The sequence below is a fragment of the Lemur catta genome, chromosome 1, assembly GCF_020740605.2.
Source record: "Lemur catta isolate mLemCat1 chromosome 1, mLemCat1.pri, whole genome shotgun sequence".
Taxonomy (NCBI): Eukaryota; Metazoa; Chordata; class Mammalia; order Primates; family Lemuridae; genus Lemur; species Lemur catta.
In genome coordinates this window covers 30,418,078-30,437,458 of record NC_059128.1, presented here as the reverse complement: position 1 = coordinate 30,437,458, position 19,381 = coordinate 30,418,078, and the positions used below count along the sequence as shown (strand labels likewise).

Sequence of the window (19,381 nt, the reverse complement as noted above, 5' to 3'; positions counted from 1 at the left end):
ATCAAAATGCAGTGATTGAGACAAGTGGCTTTGTCCTGAGGGGACAGGAGGTACTGATGCTCTCTGAGGTCATTCAGCTTCCCGGTCCCATGCTGCTTTGTCACCACCAGGATGTTGTCCATATCCATGCGGTTGGAGCTGATTCCTGCCTTGGGAAGGGGGAAAGGGAAAGTGAAGGGCATGCAATTTTCTTATGAAAACATAATCTGGAAGTTCTACCTGTCATTTGTACTCACGTTCTGTTAGTCAAAACTTGGTCACATAGCCACACCTAGTTGCAAAAATAGGAAGAGAAATGTGGAAACTTGGGGAGTTATTTACTAAAAGGATTCAGGCGAATGGCTAATAGGGGAAAATTATAGGCTCTGCTATAGGCACCTAGCTGATTAGTGGAAGAGCTAGATTCAAACCCTATGACTAAAACCCATGATCTTCCCATCACATTTTTCCACCACTTCTCATAGTTGACAGTGAGTAAATGTTTGTTGAACTGAGATAGATTGAGATATCATGTGTAAGCCTTTTTATTGTTTGAAATTATTTCTTCCTTCTCCCTTGCCTCCCTCTTGATTACTTAAGTGGTTCTGCCCAAACTGTCACTATTTTTCATGACGTTATTTTAATGTATAAAACAGAAAACTACTATTCATCTTCCTTCAGTAGAAATACTATAATAAAGTAATCTACCAATTATTAGAGGTTCTGTAGAACTATATGAGATATGATAATGGATTAATGATACTGATTTTTTTAAATGACCAAATAACTATTTCCTTTAAATAGGTGTAATCTTAGGAGAATGCTATTGCTCAAAACATTTTTCACATTTTGTTTTGACTGACATATTAATCAACTCTTGCTGCAATATTGCTTCATGATACCACCATGAAAATCTCAGAGGTATACAGCAGTGTTTAACTCATGTATATGTTAGTCTCCAGAGGGTCAACTATTTAGGCTGGTCCTAGCTCGCCAGCTCTGTTTCAGATATCTTTTACCCTTCTTTGAGATAGCAGACTAGCATGAACTTATTTTTCTCTTGCAATGGCAGAAGCATAAGAGAACAAGTGGAAATATTTGAGGCTTCTTGAAGCCTAGGCTGGGAACTGGCCCAACCTATTCGCTAGCCAAAGCAAGTCATATGGCTAAACCCACGGTCAAGCACCATGGAAAATGTTCCACACCTTAATTAAGTCAGAGAAAATATAGTCACATGGTAAAGGACTTGGTGAAAGACAAGGACCAACAAAGCAACCCACCATTGCTGTGCCCTTAGCAAGCTATTTTTCATTTTGCAGTGACGGTAAATCTTTATAGGTAGCGTTGAATTCTTTTTTTCTTTTTCTTCTTTTTTTTTTTTAGTAAAAATAGCTAAGTTTATGATTAGAATAAGAGAATCAGACTAGGTTTATCTTTGAGCAGAAAGGTAGCTACTTAAGCATATGATATAAAATAATGAGATTTTCCTAGAAAAACTGGTTTAAGAATATGGCATTTGGTGGCAGCATAGTTGGAATAAATGTGTAGCCATTTAAGATGACCACTTTGAAAGGAAAACACTCATTTGCACATTTGGTTCTATAATAGTTTTTTAAAAAATAAACCTTATGACTTATAGTCATATGTTACTATTTTGTTTCAAAGTGGGAAGAAGGGTGAATAGAGGCTAATCCTTTGATCCTTTGACTAACCCTGGAAAAATATGCTTCATTGCAGATTCTCATTGCCAAGTCCCCTCTGGCTCCCTTCATCTCATTTGTCTATACCATCAAGGAGGAAGGCCTGGTTCTTCAAGGTAAGGTCCTTGGATCAAGCTATTTCTTTAAGCTGATTATGCTCAGTGCTGTCCATTGCTGGTGGTAATTACTGTTGTGGTCCTGACAGAAGCTATTTCAGGACAGAACCAAAGGCCAAGATGAACTGGCCAGTGATATTTACCCTGATAAGATCAAGAGATTGGCATTTGTGGTAAGAATTTGACAGAGAAGACTGAGGTGGGGCTGAGGGAGAACTACAAAATTTCAAAACAGAGTGAGACAATCAAAAAATGGGAATCAAACCAAGAAAACTAGGAAGTGCCACCACCCCAGTCCTCTTCGCAGATTCTGTGGAGTGAACTGGGCCATGAGTCTCTCTCGCCACCAGGGTGGAGGGGCCAGCTCCGTGGGCCCTATTTCCCCAGCTCCTTCTGGTTACTGTGTTTCCTTTCCCTGTGCTGAAGCACTGACAGGGCCCTCCTGCTGAGGACCAGGCCTTGTGGACCTTTACCTTGTGACATGGGCCTGGGACTTGAAAAGAGCTGAGTTCTTGCTCAAGGTGAAGCACCTCAAGGCCACAGCCTGGAACTCACTGATCTAAAATGGTTGTTCATTCCCAGATGCTGGATACTCTGGTGATTAGGAAAGACACCTGACTACAGCTCTTTCCAGAAAACAGTTAACATGAAGGAGTAAATTCAAACACCATTAAACTTAGAAGAATCAGCTCACAGGGTCAGAACTGCTTTGTGGAGTAAAAAGGGTCCCCTTGGAAGTGGTCAGAATTCATATCTGTCCTCTACCGTCAGGCAGGCCCTACCCACAGAGATGTATGGGTGCACATCTGGCCTGAACCATATTGCCACTGCTGTTGATGGGAGAACTATCTGCCTTGCAGGATTTTGTAAGTTGAGTATTTCTCCCAGGTTTGTGAAACAAGGCAGTCCCTGCAATATCCCTGTGGAGACACATTGCATTGCAAAGATCTAGCCAGGATTCTGTGGGGCACGCGGAAGAGTTCATGCTTCTGACTGAGGAATAGGCTGCAGCCTTCCCTTTCCTTCCCCTTCTAAAATGTCTGCTTCTTAATGGACTTGCTAAACAATGTGTTTGTTTGGCAAAGCTGAGCTTCACAGCGGGGTCTCTTGGGTCCACGAAATTTGGGGTAAGAACTACTGACCTTTGGCTCTTAGCCTTTGACTTATGCTATCCAAGTTCCTTGGTAAATATTTTTTTTTACAATTGCAAATATTGTTTTCTGACAAAGAAGCAGAGATTTTAAGACCAGATTAAGCAAAGCAAACAGCAGGCCCCTTTGTTACATACTTTCTAAGGGTGTATAACTAATAAGCAATCAGAAAGCTGGACTTTTATTTACCCAGTGCACAGTGTGGCTTTCAGCTCTTCATTTTTAGAGGCTTTCTTAAAAGATTAGAAGTCTAATAAATAGCAAGTTTAGATGAAGAGTGCAAGAAATCCTATGGAGGATTACCAGATAATTTCAGGGGGCAAAGTGTTAGTTCTGCTCAGATGGCTTCTATTGGTAGCCTTGCTATGATGCTTGTACCTTGATCACTGGGCGTTTTGTGAAATAGCATTTCTAAGCCTGGTCTAATTTGGATAACTTTTGGATAATATTTGTGGGAACAAGATTCACTGAGTTGCCTCTCTGCTGCTCATTGCTAAGATCTGATTTTATCAGGGAAGAGGAAGCTGTTTGGAGAAAATAGAGAATGGAAATACAAAGAATTGGTAGAGGTTAAAAACTGCAAGGAATGACTGTTAGAAAAAGTTGGAAAACAGAGGACAAGGTAGATTACTAAAGGAGGCTGACCTGGAGCTATGTGTCCAGGAAAGAGAAAGTTAGGAAAATATCTTATGATGCAAGAACCGTAACCAGTAAATAAACTGCCTGGGAGACCTCAGAACCTCACTTGGTTGCTTTCTAAGTTGTTTTCTCTATTCTACCCCTCCAACTACACTTCCCTCTCTGAGGTTTTCTGGAGGCAATAGAACCCTTCTGCTCCTAGCAGCAATGCCACTGTAAACAAACCTCTTGGCACTCCCTGCCCATTTGCTATGTGCTCCCAAAGACTTTGGGAAAACAAAAAGGAGATCTGCTACCCCAGAAAAATGGGGTTTCCTCCTTTATTGGAAAGAACCTTTTGATTTCAGTTTCAGCTCTGGGGTGATCCTGGAAAATCTCTGGAGCCCTAGTTCTGTCAGTTTGAAAATGAAAATATTAACCTTAATTTAAGGCTTCAAAAACTGCATTGCAACCCATTGGTGGATTGTGAAATGAAATCAATGAGTCACAACCAGCATTTTAAAAAAGCGAGAGAGAGAAGAAGAAATAGAGAATAAAAAATATCAGATTATATCACATATTGTATCATTTCATAAAATACTATATGATTATGCGTGTATACATACACGTTATGAGTTTATGTGTGGGGGTTGCAGTATAAAACATTTTTCTTACTTAGACTGCAGTAACCAGCCTGGGTGATCTCGATGGCCATCTCCCTTCAGCCTTATCTGATTCTCCTAGGAGATGGTGTATTTATCATTCACTCAGCTCAGCACAGTTGTACCCTTGAGATCTCCACACACTGGAATACAAAAGCTTATTTTTTCCCCATTCTTACCAGATGACTGAGCTAAAAGACACCTGCACAATTCCCCAGGTTTAAAGCAAAGAAACCCTTGATCTGTGGGTGGTAAACTTGGAAAGGTACCAGCAGTCAAGGCCAAGAAGTTTTCCTTGGTGAGGGGTTGCTTTGGCAGGGTAGCCCCTAGCTGGCATGGAGGTTGGCACCTGGAGCTCTGGGTGGGATGTGCAGTCCATGTCTGAGGGGCTGGGAGACAGAGAGGGGCAGGGCTGGAAGAGTGAGGGCAGCTCCTGCGCTACCAGCTGAGAGAGGCTGCCTGCCACTGGGGCTGACATGCAGTCTTGGATACAGCGTGGAGTGGTGGGAAAATCTACCCGTGGGGGTGGGCTGGGGGCCGTTAGGAATGTGGGAGTGATCCCTCAGTGCCTTTTATCCCTTTGCAAGCCCCAAGATTCCTACCGGCCTGCTAGCCAGGGGGGTTTATAATACCTGAAGAACTCCTGAGTGCACAAGCAGAGGAAGGGAATAAAAGGTGAGGACAAAATTCGATTTACTGGCTCCACAGGCCATTCCCCTCACCCGTTCTCAAGGATTAGGATGCTGAGAACAGTCGGCAACTGGGGGCCTTATTCCCTTCCCTCCCCTTTGTTCACTGGGATGGGAAGGACAATAAAACGGCAGGCTGGAGAGACTGAGGGGCTGGTTAGAGATTTCTCAGGCTGCTTTTTGAAACACTTGAAGGAGCCGGTCCACGCTATTGTTGTAGTAAAATAGAAAGCGGAACTATTCTCCTTTTGCAAAACAAGAAAAGAAAAAGTAGAAGAAAGAAAACCCACCCTCCCAGCATCTTCAGGAGGCTAAACTCAGGGCATTAGCATGGTAATACCATCCTGTTAGCATCTTCTTTGTCTGGGATGGCAGGCTCTGGTGCCTGCGCTGTAGATGCTGGAAATACTTAGGCCCCAAAGGAGAGGGAGCTTATAGCACCAGCTTCCTGAGGGTTCAGACTCACAGAGGGGCCAGGTCCCAGGCAGAAAGTTCAGCCCCTTTGCGCAACTGAGTGGGGAAGGTGGGGCAGGAGGAGGATCTCATGAATCCATTTTTTCTTTTGTCCCCAGAGTTCACCATGAAAGTCCCAGTGACCACCAAGTGGAAAAGCTTAGAGGTTTAGCTAGCCTCTTAGAGTGAGGCTAGGGTTGCTGGGGCCTAGTGGAGAGGAAAAGGCTGGAGCTGGCCTTGGAAATTGGCTTTAATGGGGTGGCCCACAGAAGCACCTGGCTGCAGAAGGGAAGGGAGAGTTTACAGCGAGCCCTGACTTGACCCACATCTCTCTGGTGGTGTCCTTTGTTTCCCCAGCAAGCCCCAAATGTTGTACCACCCAGAACACAGCTGCGACTCAAGGCCAGGAATAAAGGTCCTGTCCCTGAAGGCAGCCAGGCTGTGTCGCTGATGCAGCAGGAGGCCTGGGGAGAACCCAAGACCTGGCTCTCCTGGCGCCATCCCAGTTTTCCTGGGGCTCATGGGAATACACACCTGTGGACTTGGTGAAGCAGATCCTAAAGAAGGAAGAGGTTGATCCAGCAGGGCCCCTAGTTGACTCCTTTTCCTCAGGAATCTAAGGAGTATTTGAAAAAGAAAAGCCATGTTGTTTTGAACAGGACAGATGATGTTTTTATATTGTTTTTACAAAATGGAGCTCAGGTATGGTGGGTTGAATTTGGATTCTGGTGCTGTCCTCTACTAGTTTAGGTTTTAATGAGCAGCATAAACCTTGGGAAGGGACTGGGAAAGCTTAGAGGAGACCAGGACACTCTGAGATAGGTGCAGAGAGGGTGCTGGAAAGAACTGGTTTCCTTTTTCTTCAACCACTTAGTATAGGACCCAGAAGAAAACAGAAAACAATGATTTTTTTTTAGAGCTGGAAAGCTATGTGCTTCATCTTTCTTTCTTTGCTTTTACAATCAAGAATAGTTTGTTTGATCGCCTTTTGAAGCATATCGGGAGAGGCATTAATCTCCTCTATTTGTTCCCTTGTCACAAACTTGGGTTAAATTCTTCCACTCCATTTTTTTAGTCACTGAGCCAACTGGATGATTTATTGAAAAATTCTTTTCCCCCAAATACCACCATCTGAGTTCATCAGATTTCAGTTTCAATCAGTTACCCATGGAAATGTTTTATGCCTACTGGACTCAAAGTGACCCAGAAGATTCTCAATGTTTCCATCCAGGTATGGAGGTGTCTGTATGGTAAATATCAGCCACATACCTGGCACAGCTTGGCATTCTTGTGGGAACCTGGGCAAAGAGCCCTGGAATTCAATGGAGCAGAGAGAATGAACCTTTCTCCTAGAGGTCATAAAGAAGAGGGCAGAACAGGAGTGTCACATTGTCCTGGCCTGCCAGGTGCCACTGCAGTCTCAGAAAGTTCATCTGGGCCAAGGCACTGTCCTTAGCTCCTTCCGCCTGCCTCTTGTCGTGGGGCTTCCCGGGGGAAAGGAGGAACGGACTCCCATCTGCCTGGTGCTCTTTTTTAACATCCACTTTACACAGCTCCCTCCATGGTACCTTCCCACATTGGCCCTCTGCTTGGTTCACTTCTTTTTCTTCAGCTATTAGCCTCAAAGAGAGATTTTGTCAATGTGGAAAAATATTTTTAATACAGGACAATACAGAAAATCATAAAAGAAAAGCCATGAGTCTAATACCCAGAATTAACAAATGTTAAATTTTGTCCCATTTGTTACAGGTTTTTTTTTTTTTTTTGTAATTACAGGAATAAAATATGACTAACTTCAAAACTTTCTCCTCATCCTGCACTCCTCCCCAGAAGTAAAAGTTCTGTAGGGATTGGTATATATCCTTCTCCTCAGTTCCTAAAAACTTTTCTACATAAATGTGAATCCATACTTAATGATTCCTTTTAAGTGCACTCTTAAATTTGCATAAGTAGTTTATTGTACACATTATTTTACAACTTGCTTTTGTCACTTAACATTATGTTTTTGCAATATAGCCATGTTGATACACCTAGATCATGTTCTTTCACTTGACTTTAGGTATCCACATCCATTGTATGAACGGATCACATGTTATCCACTCCCCTAATTATGGGAATTTTGATTATTTGTAAGTTAATTAATTTTGTTGCATGTGTCTCTCAGTATGCAGGTATGAAGGTTTCTCAGGTATATGTCAAAGATGGAATGACTGGTCAGAGGCTATGCACATTTTCATCTTTGCTATATCTTCTCAAATTGCTCTCCAAAGAGGTTTATTAACTTACAATCCTTCTGGAAATAGTGAAACAATTTCTATGCAGCTGTGTATAATTATAAGTTCGTTGTGTGTCCACAGGCAATCTTCTTGTACACTCTTTGTGGGTGCTTCTTTTCTCTGCCGTTGGAGTGTAAGCTTTCCATAACCTCTAGTGGGATCTTCTGCACAGTGTGTGTGTTTTATGTATGTGCTTAGATGATTAACTGATAAATATTTCTTCATTCCTCCTAAAGTTAACTGTATATGTTTCCCAGAAAAAGAGCTTTTAGTCTCCTACATCACCCTCATTTTCAGGTGAGGAAACTGAGTTTCAGAAAGGTGAAGTGATGTTCACCACCTTAAAATTGGGTTTGTAGCCCTTCCCAAATACTCAGCCTTGGCTCCTAAGATTTTAGAAAATCAGAAATGGGTTCAGGCCCCCTCATCTTCCATCATGCCAACTTTTGTAGCAGCTTATCTCTCAGGCTTCATGGGCCTCTGTTGAGATACTCCAGGCCTGTCCTGAATCTTGAATCTTGAAATTCTAAGCTAAAATGGATCAGTCACACTGAGGTAACAATCCTTCAAGGCATTCCCTGAGTGTAATTTGGTTATAAGTTTGGGTGTAACCACAACCTAAACTAACAGTGGTATACAAGGTAGAGGTTTACTGCTTTGTCACCGCAGTCCAAAGTTGGTATGGCAGCTCAGCTCTACATGTTTGTCCAGGAACTCAGGCTATTGGCTTGTTGCTCTGTCATACATAGGGTATTGCCATTGTTGTCATGGTCCAGAATGGTTCAGCATCATGCCCTCCATCCAGGTAGCAGGATTTGTGTGGGATACAGAATGGTGGGGGAGGGAAAGCATCCCCTTCCTTTAAGGACATTAACCAGAAGTCACACACATTGTTTCTGCTTATATGATGTTGGCCAGTCTATAGAGGTATGGCAAGAAAGGCTGAAAATGTAGTCATTAATCTGGGTGGCCATGTACCCAGCTAAACCGTGGGAGTTCTATTGTAATGAGAGAAAAAGGAAGAATGAATATTCAATGACACAACTCCTCCTTGCAGAGGAGGAGCCCAGTTGCAGAGATTAGGCTCCAGGGTGCAATAATACACACCCATGGTTGGGCTTGTTACATAATAGAGTTATACTCTTCAAATGCAGCATAAATATCATGTGTGTTAAAGATGCCATCAGAACCCTCCTTGGTTCCAGAGTCTAGATAGAGGAGTAGAATTGCACAGTCAGTTACTTTACCAAGGATCAGTACCCAAAACAGAATCTCCTTCAAGCAGAAACTTTAGTGTGTGTTTTGCTATTATGCAGTATGCAAGAAGCTTGAACGAGAGCTACTAGTACACATTTTTTCTCCAAAATATTTTTTACTGTTTCCACTTTTTTTTTTTTTTTTTAACATGGCACAAAATGTTAGAGAAAAACTTTATTCCAAGGCCTGGACAACAGTTAGACTGGATTCACTCCTGTTTTAGAACCTGGCAGCCATTTAGCTATCTTTGCAGAGTTAACAATTTGCATTTGTGAAGATGCTCAGGTAACAATATCAAAATATGTTACATCAATTCAGGTTGTTGATTTTCTTTGAAAATCTCTTCCAAAAGTACTTGGTGTTCTTTCTGGAATATGATTTAAGCTCCATTTCAGTGAGTTCGGTTCAGCAATTATTTGTTGAGCATCTGTTGTTCACAAAGTATGGTGCTTAGGGCTCTGGGAATATAAGGTTGAAAAAAAAGTACCTTCCTTTTAATAGCTCAAAATCTAGTTAGGAGAGATGTAGTTAAATAAGTTTAATCTAAAGCAAACTGTGACACCTATTACTAAAGTTCAGACAATGTGCTGTGGAAGGATAAGGGGTCTAGACTTATTCCAACTAGGATGATTTGAGGAGGGTCCCTGAGAGTATGTGGGACTCGAGCTGCACTTCAGCTTGTGAATACTGATGAAAACTACATTCCATTGTCTCTTGAGAGAGGCCAGTTTCTTTTGCTGTTTGAGGGTAGATTTGGGGACACTGGGGAATGCTGATTAGTGACGAATGTTGGATCATGCTGACTAATGTGTTCTAAATGGATTGACTCAACAATAAAGGGAACATTGAGAGTCAAGAGTTCAGATCCTGAATTTCACCGTGCGATGAAGTGTAAATCACTTAGCTTCTTACTGCTTAATTTTTTTGTCAATTAAAATGTGCTCATGATGACAATCCAATAAGTCACCTTGACGAGTAAGTGCTTTACAAACCTCAAGAATAACAGAAATGCTTAACAATAACCCCCGGGACAGGCTTATGCAACCGTGGGTCATTCATAGTACACACAGAATCAGAACATCCATCACATGCTGCTTGCTAGCCATGCGAAACTTTTATTTCCTCACACATGCCATGAGAACTGACAAACAGTGAACTGCACTCACAAAAACTGACAAATAGAGGAGCTTTTGAAAAATCTTACTATCTACCTACTGGGGCGTCTGTGTCTTTCTACAACAAATGTCACCACAGAACTAAGAGCTTGCATTGCATACACAGCTCTTTCTCTCTTTTGACATCTCCCCAGCTAGACTGCTTGAGAACCTGGCCTTCCATGTCCAGATGTTTACTGAATTCTGAAGGCCCCCCAAAGAGCCCAAGTTCTTTTGTTGCTCTCCGAATCATTTCCCACAGAGACTGACCGATGTCCTGAAGGAGCCCTTCAATAGGAAGGATGAATGAAGGCTGAGGAAGACATGACCCCCTGAGGCTTGCCCACATCCACCCTAACAAAGGGTCTGAGGCGCAGCCTTGTAAGGAGTGTTTTGGTCAGCAGCGTCCCTATGAGAGACCAAGTCTCCCCCACAGGGCTGTTTTCAATGGCTACCATCATTGTGGAAGTATTGGGCATTTGTTAAGGGCCGTGGTATGCTAGGTGTAGCACAAAACATCTAAATCATGGTCCCCTGCCTTTGTGAGGGCTTCCTGGCTACAGATGGCAGCTGGCTTTCTCAGGGGAAACTCGGGGGTAGTGGATAAAGCCCAAAAGGGGCTCCCGTTTCTTTGGATGACCTCTTCCCACCCAGTGTGGCTAGTCTCCCCTTTTGTCTGTAGCTATCCAGGGGTGTAGGACATTAACCACACCTCTGCTGTGCTTCTGGGTGTCCCTGATGTGCGAGGCGGGTGACTCTGTGGACAGTAGCTATGGAAGAGGCCTGCTGCTGTAGGAAAAGTTTCATTTAGATTGCTGGTGGGAAGTTAGTGCATTTCATGACAATATTTTTTTCCAAACTCTCTCTCTCTCTCTCTCTCCTTTTTTTTTTTTTTTTTTTCCTTTTAGACCAACAGAGGCCATAGGGATACTGTGACCTTTGTCTAGAGCTGATGGGGGCGTGATTTGTGAAATAAAACAGGACCATGCTGCTTGGAAGAAGGAAACGGAAGCCAACATAATGGGGATTAATTAGTTGATTGCTGTTGAGATGGTAACAGATTTGCTCCTGGACCATTGAGCCAGCGATTTCAGACCTAGCAGGGAAGGTGAAGATGAAGAAGCCTTTGTTCAAGTCTGTAGATGTGTAGGGCTGAGGGCTTTGCCGCCATGGGATGTCAGCAGCCATAATAATAATAATTTGCACTTATATAGCACCTTTCAACCAGGCACCTCAAAGCGGTTTAACCACATTAATTAATTAAAGCCCACAATCCCCCTGGGGAGAGGAGGAGGATGACTAACAAGATTTGTAATTACAGGAGGGAACATTTCCGAATAAAGTATTGTCTACCAAATAAAAAGAGTAGGTGTAAAGGAATTGGGGTCTCCAAAGAGTAACTGATTCAGAAATGAAATGATGGGGGCGGCTGGGGGCGGGCATAGGCATGGGGGTCTGCCTTGTGCCAGAGGGAGGCCGATGGGCTCAGAATTCACTGACAGGTTCAGATCCCACCAAGAAGTGCAGCATGTATGGTATTAGTGGCGTTTGAAGGTCATTAGTGGCTAACTATTGTAGTGTAAATTCAAGTTTCATTGGTATATTGTGTATATCCCAGTGGAACAAAGAGCTCTCTCTTCATACAGAAGATTCATGCAGAATTTAATAAAGGATGAAATGATTTCTTTAGATTTAAAGCCCAAAGCTGGGCCAGTCAATTAGCAAATAAATCAATTGGTGACCCATAGGGTAATTTAGTCGTTTCCAGTAGAACGCCCAGCCCACCAGCCTCTACTGCCATGAAGCTTCTGGCTGAAGCATCAGGCTGGGTTCAGTGCAAGGTCTGAGGGCTTCAGCCCCTTCAACGCCAGGCGTTAAATCTTTCCAGCCTTTGGCCTGCAACCCCTCTAACCCAAGTTGTTAGTGACCTCAAACTGTCCTCTGTAGAATCACTTTCAGCCTGCTCCCCCTTCAGAAGATTTTAAATGCCTTGAGGGCTAGAATCAAGTCTTAACCTATTTTGTGTCTCCTGTTGGCCCCCAACAGAGTGCTTTGCACAAAGTGGGTCAGGTTGATGAAGAATGGTTGAATGACTGAGTCCTTCAACAATTCAATATTTTTGAGCACATACCAAGGAGAAACTTGAAAACAATAGGATGTGTGCCTGTCCTTGAGAAATGTATTGCAAGGAATGGGAAAAGACTCATAAACTACTAACTATGATATAAAGCAGAATCACAACCAAGGCCCGTGCTGCGAGAGCAAAAGGAAGAGCATCTTATGAGCTGGAGTAAATCAGGGAAGGTATTCCTGGAGAGAAGCAGGTGCCCTGGGCATTGGAAGGCAGGAAGGATTTGGGTAAACCTAGAAGAAGCTAGGGAGGCAGATATTCCAGGTTTTGGCTACATGTCTCTGAGTGATCTACATTTTGAGAACCTGTGGTATTCAAAAAAATGTTTGGGAAAACCAAGGTTAGTTTTTGCAACTGATTAAATGTATATTTCCTTGGAATTCTTGACATGAATTGGCTAATTTCAAACATCAAGAGATTATTTGAGAAACTAGTGGTGGGGTTCAGGATACACTACCCCAAAATATGGCATCTTAGCATTTGAGAAAACAGCAGAAGCAGAAAGATCACTATCACCTTCCCCTCACCCCTGTTCTCCTGAAACAGGTCATAAAACCTTCATTCCTAAGGTGCTCATCCTACACCCAGAAGAAAGGAATATCCTTATCTGTGAAGACATGGGGATAGAGAGAAGAATATGGACAAGCCTTGCTAAGTTCCCCACCAGTTTATTACCACTAGATCATACCCTTTTGTTCTCTAATCATATTTATCCGTAACTGTCTACTTGCTACCAAACCTTAGCATAAAAATACACAGATTTTCCTGTTTCTTTGGGTCTTTGTTTTGAAGGCTCCCATGTCATTTAAAATTTAAATTATTATGCTTTCCTCTTCATTTGCTATAGGGCCTTAGCCGTGAACCTTGCAATAGGTAAGAAAAAGATGCTACTTTTTCTCCCGTACAACATATGGTGCCTGACATGGGGTGGCTGAGACACTCACTCATTCTGGAGCCTGTAGATGAGATCCTGGGACAACTGACAAAAAGCTGGTGAAAAAAGAATTCTTACCAGGGTCGGCTGTCCCAAATTGAGATGGAGCAGGGACCCCACCCACTTGGGGGCCTGGCCTGCCACCCAGGCCTGAAAATAAAGGAAAAATCTTGAGACCTTTTAAGGGAAATTCCAGGCACCTAGCTAGCCTTGAAAAGTAGATGAGCAACCTGCTAAGCAAGAAGATCTAACAATGGTCTCCCAAGCAAGCCAGAGTCGCAAGGTGTTTTTGTTCCTTATAGAAACTAAAAGATAATATCTTAACATATGTTGTTGAGTTATTTTTCAAAAACCCCACCAGATGGAAAATGTTGGCCACTTTCATGTAGATAAGGGGGAACTGAGGACTGAACTCTGACCTTCATTCTCTGTTCTAAATTTCTTCCTGAGGGGCTTGGACAGAGTCACACTCACAGGCCAAACCTTAACATTCCTTTCTACTGGCCCCAAGTTTTAGACAAGGCTTTGCTTTCTTAACCAGTTGCTAATCAAAGAATTGCTGAATCTACCTATGATCTGTAAGCTACAGCTTCAAGATTCTCACCTTTTTGGGTCAAAGCAAAATATAACCTCCATGTATTGATTTACAATTTTGTCGGCAACTTCTGCTTTCCTGAAACATACCCCTGCCTTTTTTAAAAACCCTGGCTTGGGAGCCATCTGGGAGTTTGGGTCTTAAGCATTAGCTGCCCATTCTCCTTGCTTGGTGCCATGCAATAAATGTCTTTTTCTTTCACTACAAATCTCAGTGTCAGTGTCAGTGGGCACTGGCTGAAGCATCAGGCTGGGTTCAGTGCAAGGTCTGAGGGCTTCAGCCCCTTCAACGCCAGGCGTTAAATCTTTCCAGCCTTTGGCCTGCAACCCCTCTAACCCAAGTTGTTAGTGACCTCAAACTGTCCTCTGTAGAATCACTTTCAGCCTGCTCCCCCTTCAGAAGATTTTAAATGCCTTGAGGGCTAGAATCAAGTCTTAACCTATTTTGTGTCTCCTGTTGGCCCCCAACAGAGTGCTTTGCACAAAGTGGGTCAGGTTGATGAAGAATGGTGCTCACCCAGTGCACTGGGTGAGCAGACCCCAGTTGGGTTTGCTAACAAGATCCTATCTATAGTGCTCAGTCAAGAGAGGAAAATAAAAATTTCTCCTTATCCCTTCCTTCCCAGATTCAGATTAGCAGGAGCAAAACATTTGTTTGTATTGTGATTCTCTGGATAAATTTGATTTCAGAGTTCCCATTTGCTATTGATCCTTTCTCTCCCAGGGACAGCTATCTCTTTCCTTGTTTGTCTCGATTTGTGTCCTGATAACTTGGCTTGATTTTCTGCCTGTCTGGGCACACAAGTTGTCAGTTTTGTGTATGTAGTGGCCCACTTCATGTTGGGGGCCCCAAAATGTGGCCAGAAAGAAATGTGGGTTTTACCCCATTTGCAGCTATCTTAACAGCTGTTGTGAGCTCTCAGAGGGGGAGTTATCTGTGTCTTTCTTCCTTTTGACTGTCTTTGGGAACGGTTCTGGATCTTGGGAGGGCTGCTTCTTTTTGCATCTTCTTTTGAGGATATTTCTTTTGTCCATGGTTAACTCATAAAAGGCTTATTGGTTTTGGTTCTGAGTCACTTAATAGGTACTTTGGGTTTAAAAGAAGAAAAAGGTAAATAAATGTATGTGTTTTTCTCTTGTTAATCCATCTTTTGTTATAGATATCTCAGCCATGAACTTTACAACAAGTGAGGAAAAGATACTTAATATTACTTTTTCTGTCCTACATTGGGCAAGATGTTATTTCTTCTCTATAACTGTTAATTTGATCTCTCTTCCCTTCCACTGTCTACCAAGAAAGAAAAGCTAAGTAGTTCACACATTAAAATGGATCACTCAAAAGTGTTTGGAAAAAGTAAGAAGAAGACATATCCCAATCCCAAATGTCAAAGATTAAGTGGCTTCCTCCTTGAAACTACCTTTTTGACCCCAGGAAACACTAAGACAGTACCCTACACCCAGTGATTGATTGACAAATCTATAGCATACTCTCCTGCCCAAGGCCCACCAGAACTTTTTATCGCAAACCACACTACAGGGACAGGCCCTAAGCACTGCCTCTGCATATGGAGCACTTGCTGCATGTCTGATGCACACTTTGTACATATGAGCTTTTCTCATCCTTCTAATTATCTTATAAGGTAGGACTTTGTATTATTCCTTCTTTACAGATGAGGAACTGAAGCATGAAATGTTCCATCTTTTGCTGGAAAGGATGGAATGTGGATTTGAACCCAGGCAGTCCCGCTCCCTCCTCTCTCACCCTTTGCCCATGTAATATTTCTTTTCACAGCTATTATAATCCCTCTTACTCATCCTCAATTTACAAAAGCACTCACCACAATACTATACACACAATAGTATGGGAACTCAGGGAATATTTTCCAAATTAAAGAATCACTAGCAGCAAAGCTAGTAGTTTGATCTACTCTGAGCAGTGGCTGCAGAAGGCCTGGGCAGTGGTGCTGAGAATATGCTATCTCACTGCCATCTTCTCCTTTTGCCATTATTAAAGATTAGGAGACATGCACAGGAAAGTTGCCCCAGGGAATGTTCACAAGAAAGAAGATACAGGTGGTATTCTTCCCCATGAGCTGAAAATCTGCCAAGCTGGTACTACCCATGACATGCTAGTGAGGCATCTTTTACTAATTACTTTTATTGAAAGTAATTAATGATGCAGTTTAGAGATTTTTTGTAGATAGGTGTATATATATGTATATGTGGGAGGAGGCGGGAGAGAAAAAGAGAGAGATTGACCACTGGTAACTAAGTTCTTCCTTCAAGAAATGACACGCATCACTTCTACTCTCATGGCCAAGCAGTCATGCAGCCACTCCTAACTTTAAGGAGGCAGGAAAGTACAAACGTCCCCTGTATTTGGAAGAGAAAAGGGGTATATATTAGTGAACACTTGTAATGTCTGCCATATGCTGCTATACCCAGCAGGCTTGCAAGTGTTTCCTTCTTTCATATTCACTCCTTATGTGTACCTTTCCCTTGTGTTACATGGCACATATCAGATCTATGGGGTAGAGTTGAGGAGGGGAGACCAAATAGTTTTGCAGCCCATTTTAGTCCACAGGTGACATTTTTGAAACAGAGGAGTGCCTAGGAAAGGCCAGTTCACTCTGGATGCTTTTCCTGTAGAGCTGTCAGACACTAATAACTCTGGGAAGGAATAATGTATTAAAAGGGGCCATGGCCTGATTTCAGTAACATATTTAAGATAGAACAACTAGTTTTGAGTTGCTTGGGACCAGTCTATGAAAAGGCTTTGGGAAACGTGCCCTTCCACCTCCATTCCTCCCTTTGTTACCAGATGTGATGCAAATTCCCTCTAAGCCCTGTTACTTTTCCAGAAAGCAGCTCTCCTTGCCGCAGAGAGAAGAGAGAGAGAGAACCAAAAACTTTCCTTATTATTCTTCCAATAATGAATTCCTGCCCTGAGTGGGCTACCTCCATGTGTTTTCAGTCAAGTGCTGATGGAAGCCTTGCTGGGGGACATTTCCAAGAGGCTGTGGACATAAGAGATGAGGTCTCATATTGACAAGAGCTGCTCTTTGTTTTCCTTCCACTTTAGCCCTCCTGAGCCCTGAAATCAGAGATGAGAAATGATTCATGAGCTCTTGCTGGTGAACCAGCATCGCCGCCAAGCCTCTTTGCTCCTTTTAACCAGGGGGGAAAATTGTGGTTTTAAAGCTTTTCTCAGATCTGTGGACTTGGATTTTAGTGACTTAAAAGGAATTTTCTCAGACCAAACCAGTTCTTTATAGATGCCAAGACTTCCTTTCTTCAGGACTGAAGCGTAGTCCTGGCCTACTGACATGGTAAGAACAAAGGGAGAAATTAGGCCACACTACTTCCTGCCTAAAACCTAATCTCAGGTACACAAGCTGCTTCCCAGTAAGCTATCGGTAGGCCATACTTGCTAAGACTCAGCCTACTCATTCTCCCCAAAGCAAGTGTCTTCAGATAATAATTCAGTTTTCGACCAAACTAAATGGAACTTGTACAAACTTTTAGTTATAGTTGGGCTGTTTTTATTAGGAAGAAGAGTCTCAGTTACCCTGGTAAAAGGGGACCAGTGTTGTTGAGGATATAGGTGGTGAGGAATTGGACAGCTTTTAGGAGGGGAGACAGCCCTGGGAATTCATTATCCTGGTTTCTCAGCTTTTCTCTGCATGTCTGCCCAAGGCTAATCTCTCCAGCAGACTTGTCCTGCATACTGTAGTTCTGCTTACTCAAAACTTCAGTTGCATATGGCTTGTCATGGTGTTCCCTCAGGCTTTCAACTTAAGTTCCCATTGGCTTTTTACCTTGGTTAAAACTCCTAAGAGGGAATCTGATTGGCTCAGTCTTATCTTAGTATTTTGTCTCAGACAATATCGTTGGTCACTAACCAGCCAATCGGTTGTGGGCTGAGGAAGTCCCTGAAAACATGGCTGTTTAAGCAGCAAGACTAATGGGTAAGGCATCTTCCGGTAGAGGGGCTGTGAGAGGGTAAGACCATGAAAAACTCTAGTGTACTTTTATACCCTTGAACTGGATTGCTGCAAGCATACCTCCTCCTCCCAGGCTTTGGAGCAATTTCCTTTTCCCCAAAACCAGACATCAGCAAAAACAAGAAACTTCCACTGAGGAACCCTGTCAGAATGAGCAAGAAGATATTCTCTCTTCACTAATCCCCAAGACACCTCCTCTGACCCCTTCAAGGATCCCCAGCCTCCATCCCTGACCTTGCCTTTCCCCAGGCCCTACCCTCAGGCCTTGTGGAGCCCTGGTCCCAGATTCATGACTAAAAAGTCCCAAATAACTTTTAAACTAAGGTTTAGAACACAAAAGGACTCAGTCTGGATCAAGTTTTTGTCAACTGTGTTCTCCCAAGATGTCCAAAGCTCTTCATTAGAAGTTATTCACAAATCGTCATGACGTTTTTTGGAAGACTAGTCGTGTGTGGTGTTGCCCTATTTCAGTTGAGTCAAAAATCATGCTTTGTCTGAATTCACACATCAACCAGAGGACTGGGGAAAATTGAATTATGATACTAGACTTTTTACCCTTTATTCATTAAATACCACTACAGTTATACCTCATCTGATGTCTAAAAGCTAAACCCAAACCATTTGCATTCAAATTTCAGCAATTCCATATTCTTTTCAGTGGATACAAGGCTAGTAGTGAAGTAGAGGCAAATCTAAACAAGTCTGTGTTTCCTTGACCTTTCCTGAGCTCTAAGTATGTCAATATTGATTACATCATCGGTCAAACTTTGTCCTGTGACTGACACTTTCATCTACTGACTAAAATTGCAACATTTCCCTAGAAGCCTATGATAGCAGAGAAGGTAACTCTGACGGTGTTCCTAAACCTGCTGCTGTGGGATTCTAGAGTCAGCTGCTCTGGATCACTTCCAGATCCCTGCTCATCCCATTTAGAATCTGAGGTTGAAGTCTATTGCCATTGGCTGTCCTCTGGGGCCAGAGAACCCATCTGGGGTTTGTCTAGTCTCCCATGCCAACACCATCATCTAAACTGCACGGTCATTACCAATCAAACAGCTTGAAAGCTGATGCAGAGATGAAGCAGAAGCCAGTTTGGCTTTCTCCCAGTTCTCTGTGCTCCTCTGGGGTTAATCAGCAACCACCTATCTTTGTGTCAATAACATAAGCCTCTCTAACTAGAACACCTGGTGGAAACCCATAGGCAGGTTTAAGATGAAACAAATTTTGCAGTAATTAATTTGACCTTCACTCTAAGCTGCACTCAGAATATCCAGACAAAAACAGCTTGCTAAACCCAACCAGCTAGCTGTATGGACCTATGGCTCTCAGTGCTCCTTAAGCCACCTTGGGTTTTCTAATATTTTCCATGCCCACACTTCAACTCCAAAGTCTGTGAACTTTAAGCAATATCTCCCTATTTCACGCACACACACACAGAGTTTAGTGAAACAGCCTGAGTCCATCTTACTGGTAGAATTCTTTAATGGCATCTCCCCAGCCCTTTCCTACCCTCATAGCCCCCCCGATGATGGTGTTCACACCACTGGGGAAATCATAGACCTTCTTAACTGGGATTACCAACACCTACTCTTAGTGGCTATTGAGTGTTAGGTGATTGCTTATTCAGGGAAAGGGGGGAGAGGGGTTGACAAGACACAGGGCA

General features: G+C 42.9%; 1 protein-coding gene across 2 annotated transcripts in view; it reads left to right on the top strand.

Annotated features, from left to right (window-relative positions):
- RAD51B (RAD51 paralog B) overlaps window positions 1-11,410 on the top strand; it is a 523,185-nt gene extending 511,775 nt beyond the window's left edge. For both annotated transcript variants that reach the window (XM_045565121.1, XM_045565112.1), the window contains exons 10-11: window positions 1,717-1,795; window positions 10,964-11,410. In XM_045565121.1, the coding sequence (XP_045421077.1) occupies window positions 1,717-1,795; window positions 10,964-10,980 (96 nt within the window). In that variant the 3' untranslated portion in view covers window positions 10,981-11,410. The remainder of the gene's footprint in view (window positions 1-1,716; window positions 1,796-10,963) is intronic.
- Window positions 11,411-19,381: the final 7,971 nt, after the last annotated feature.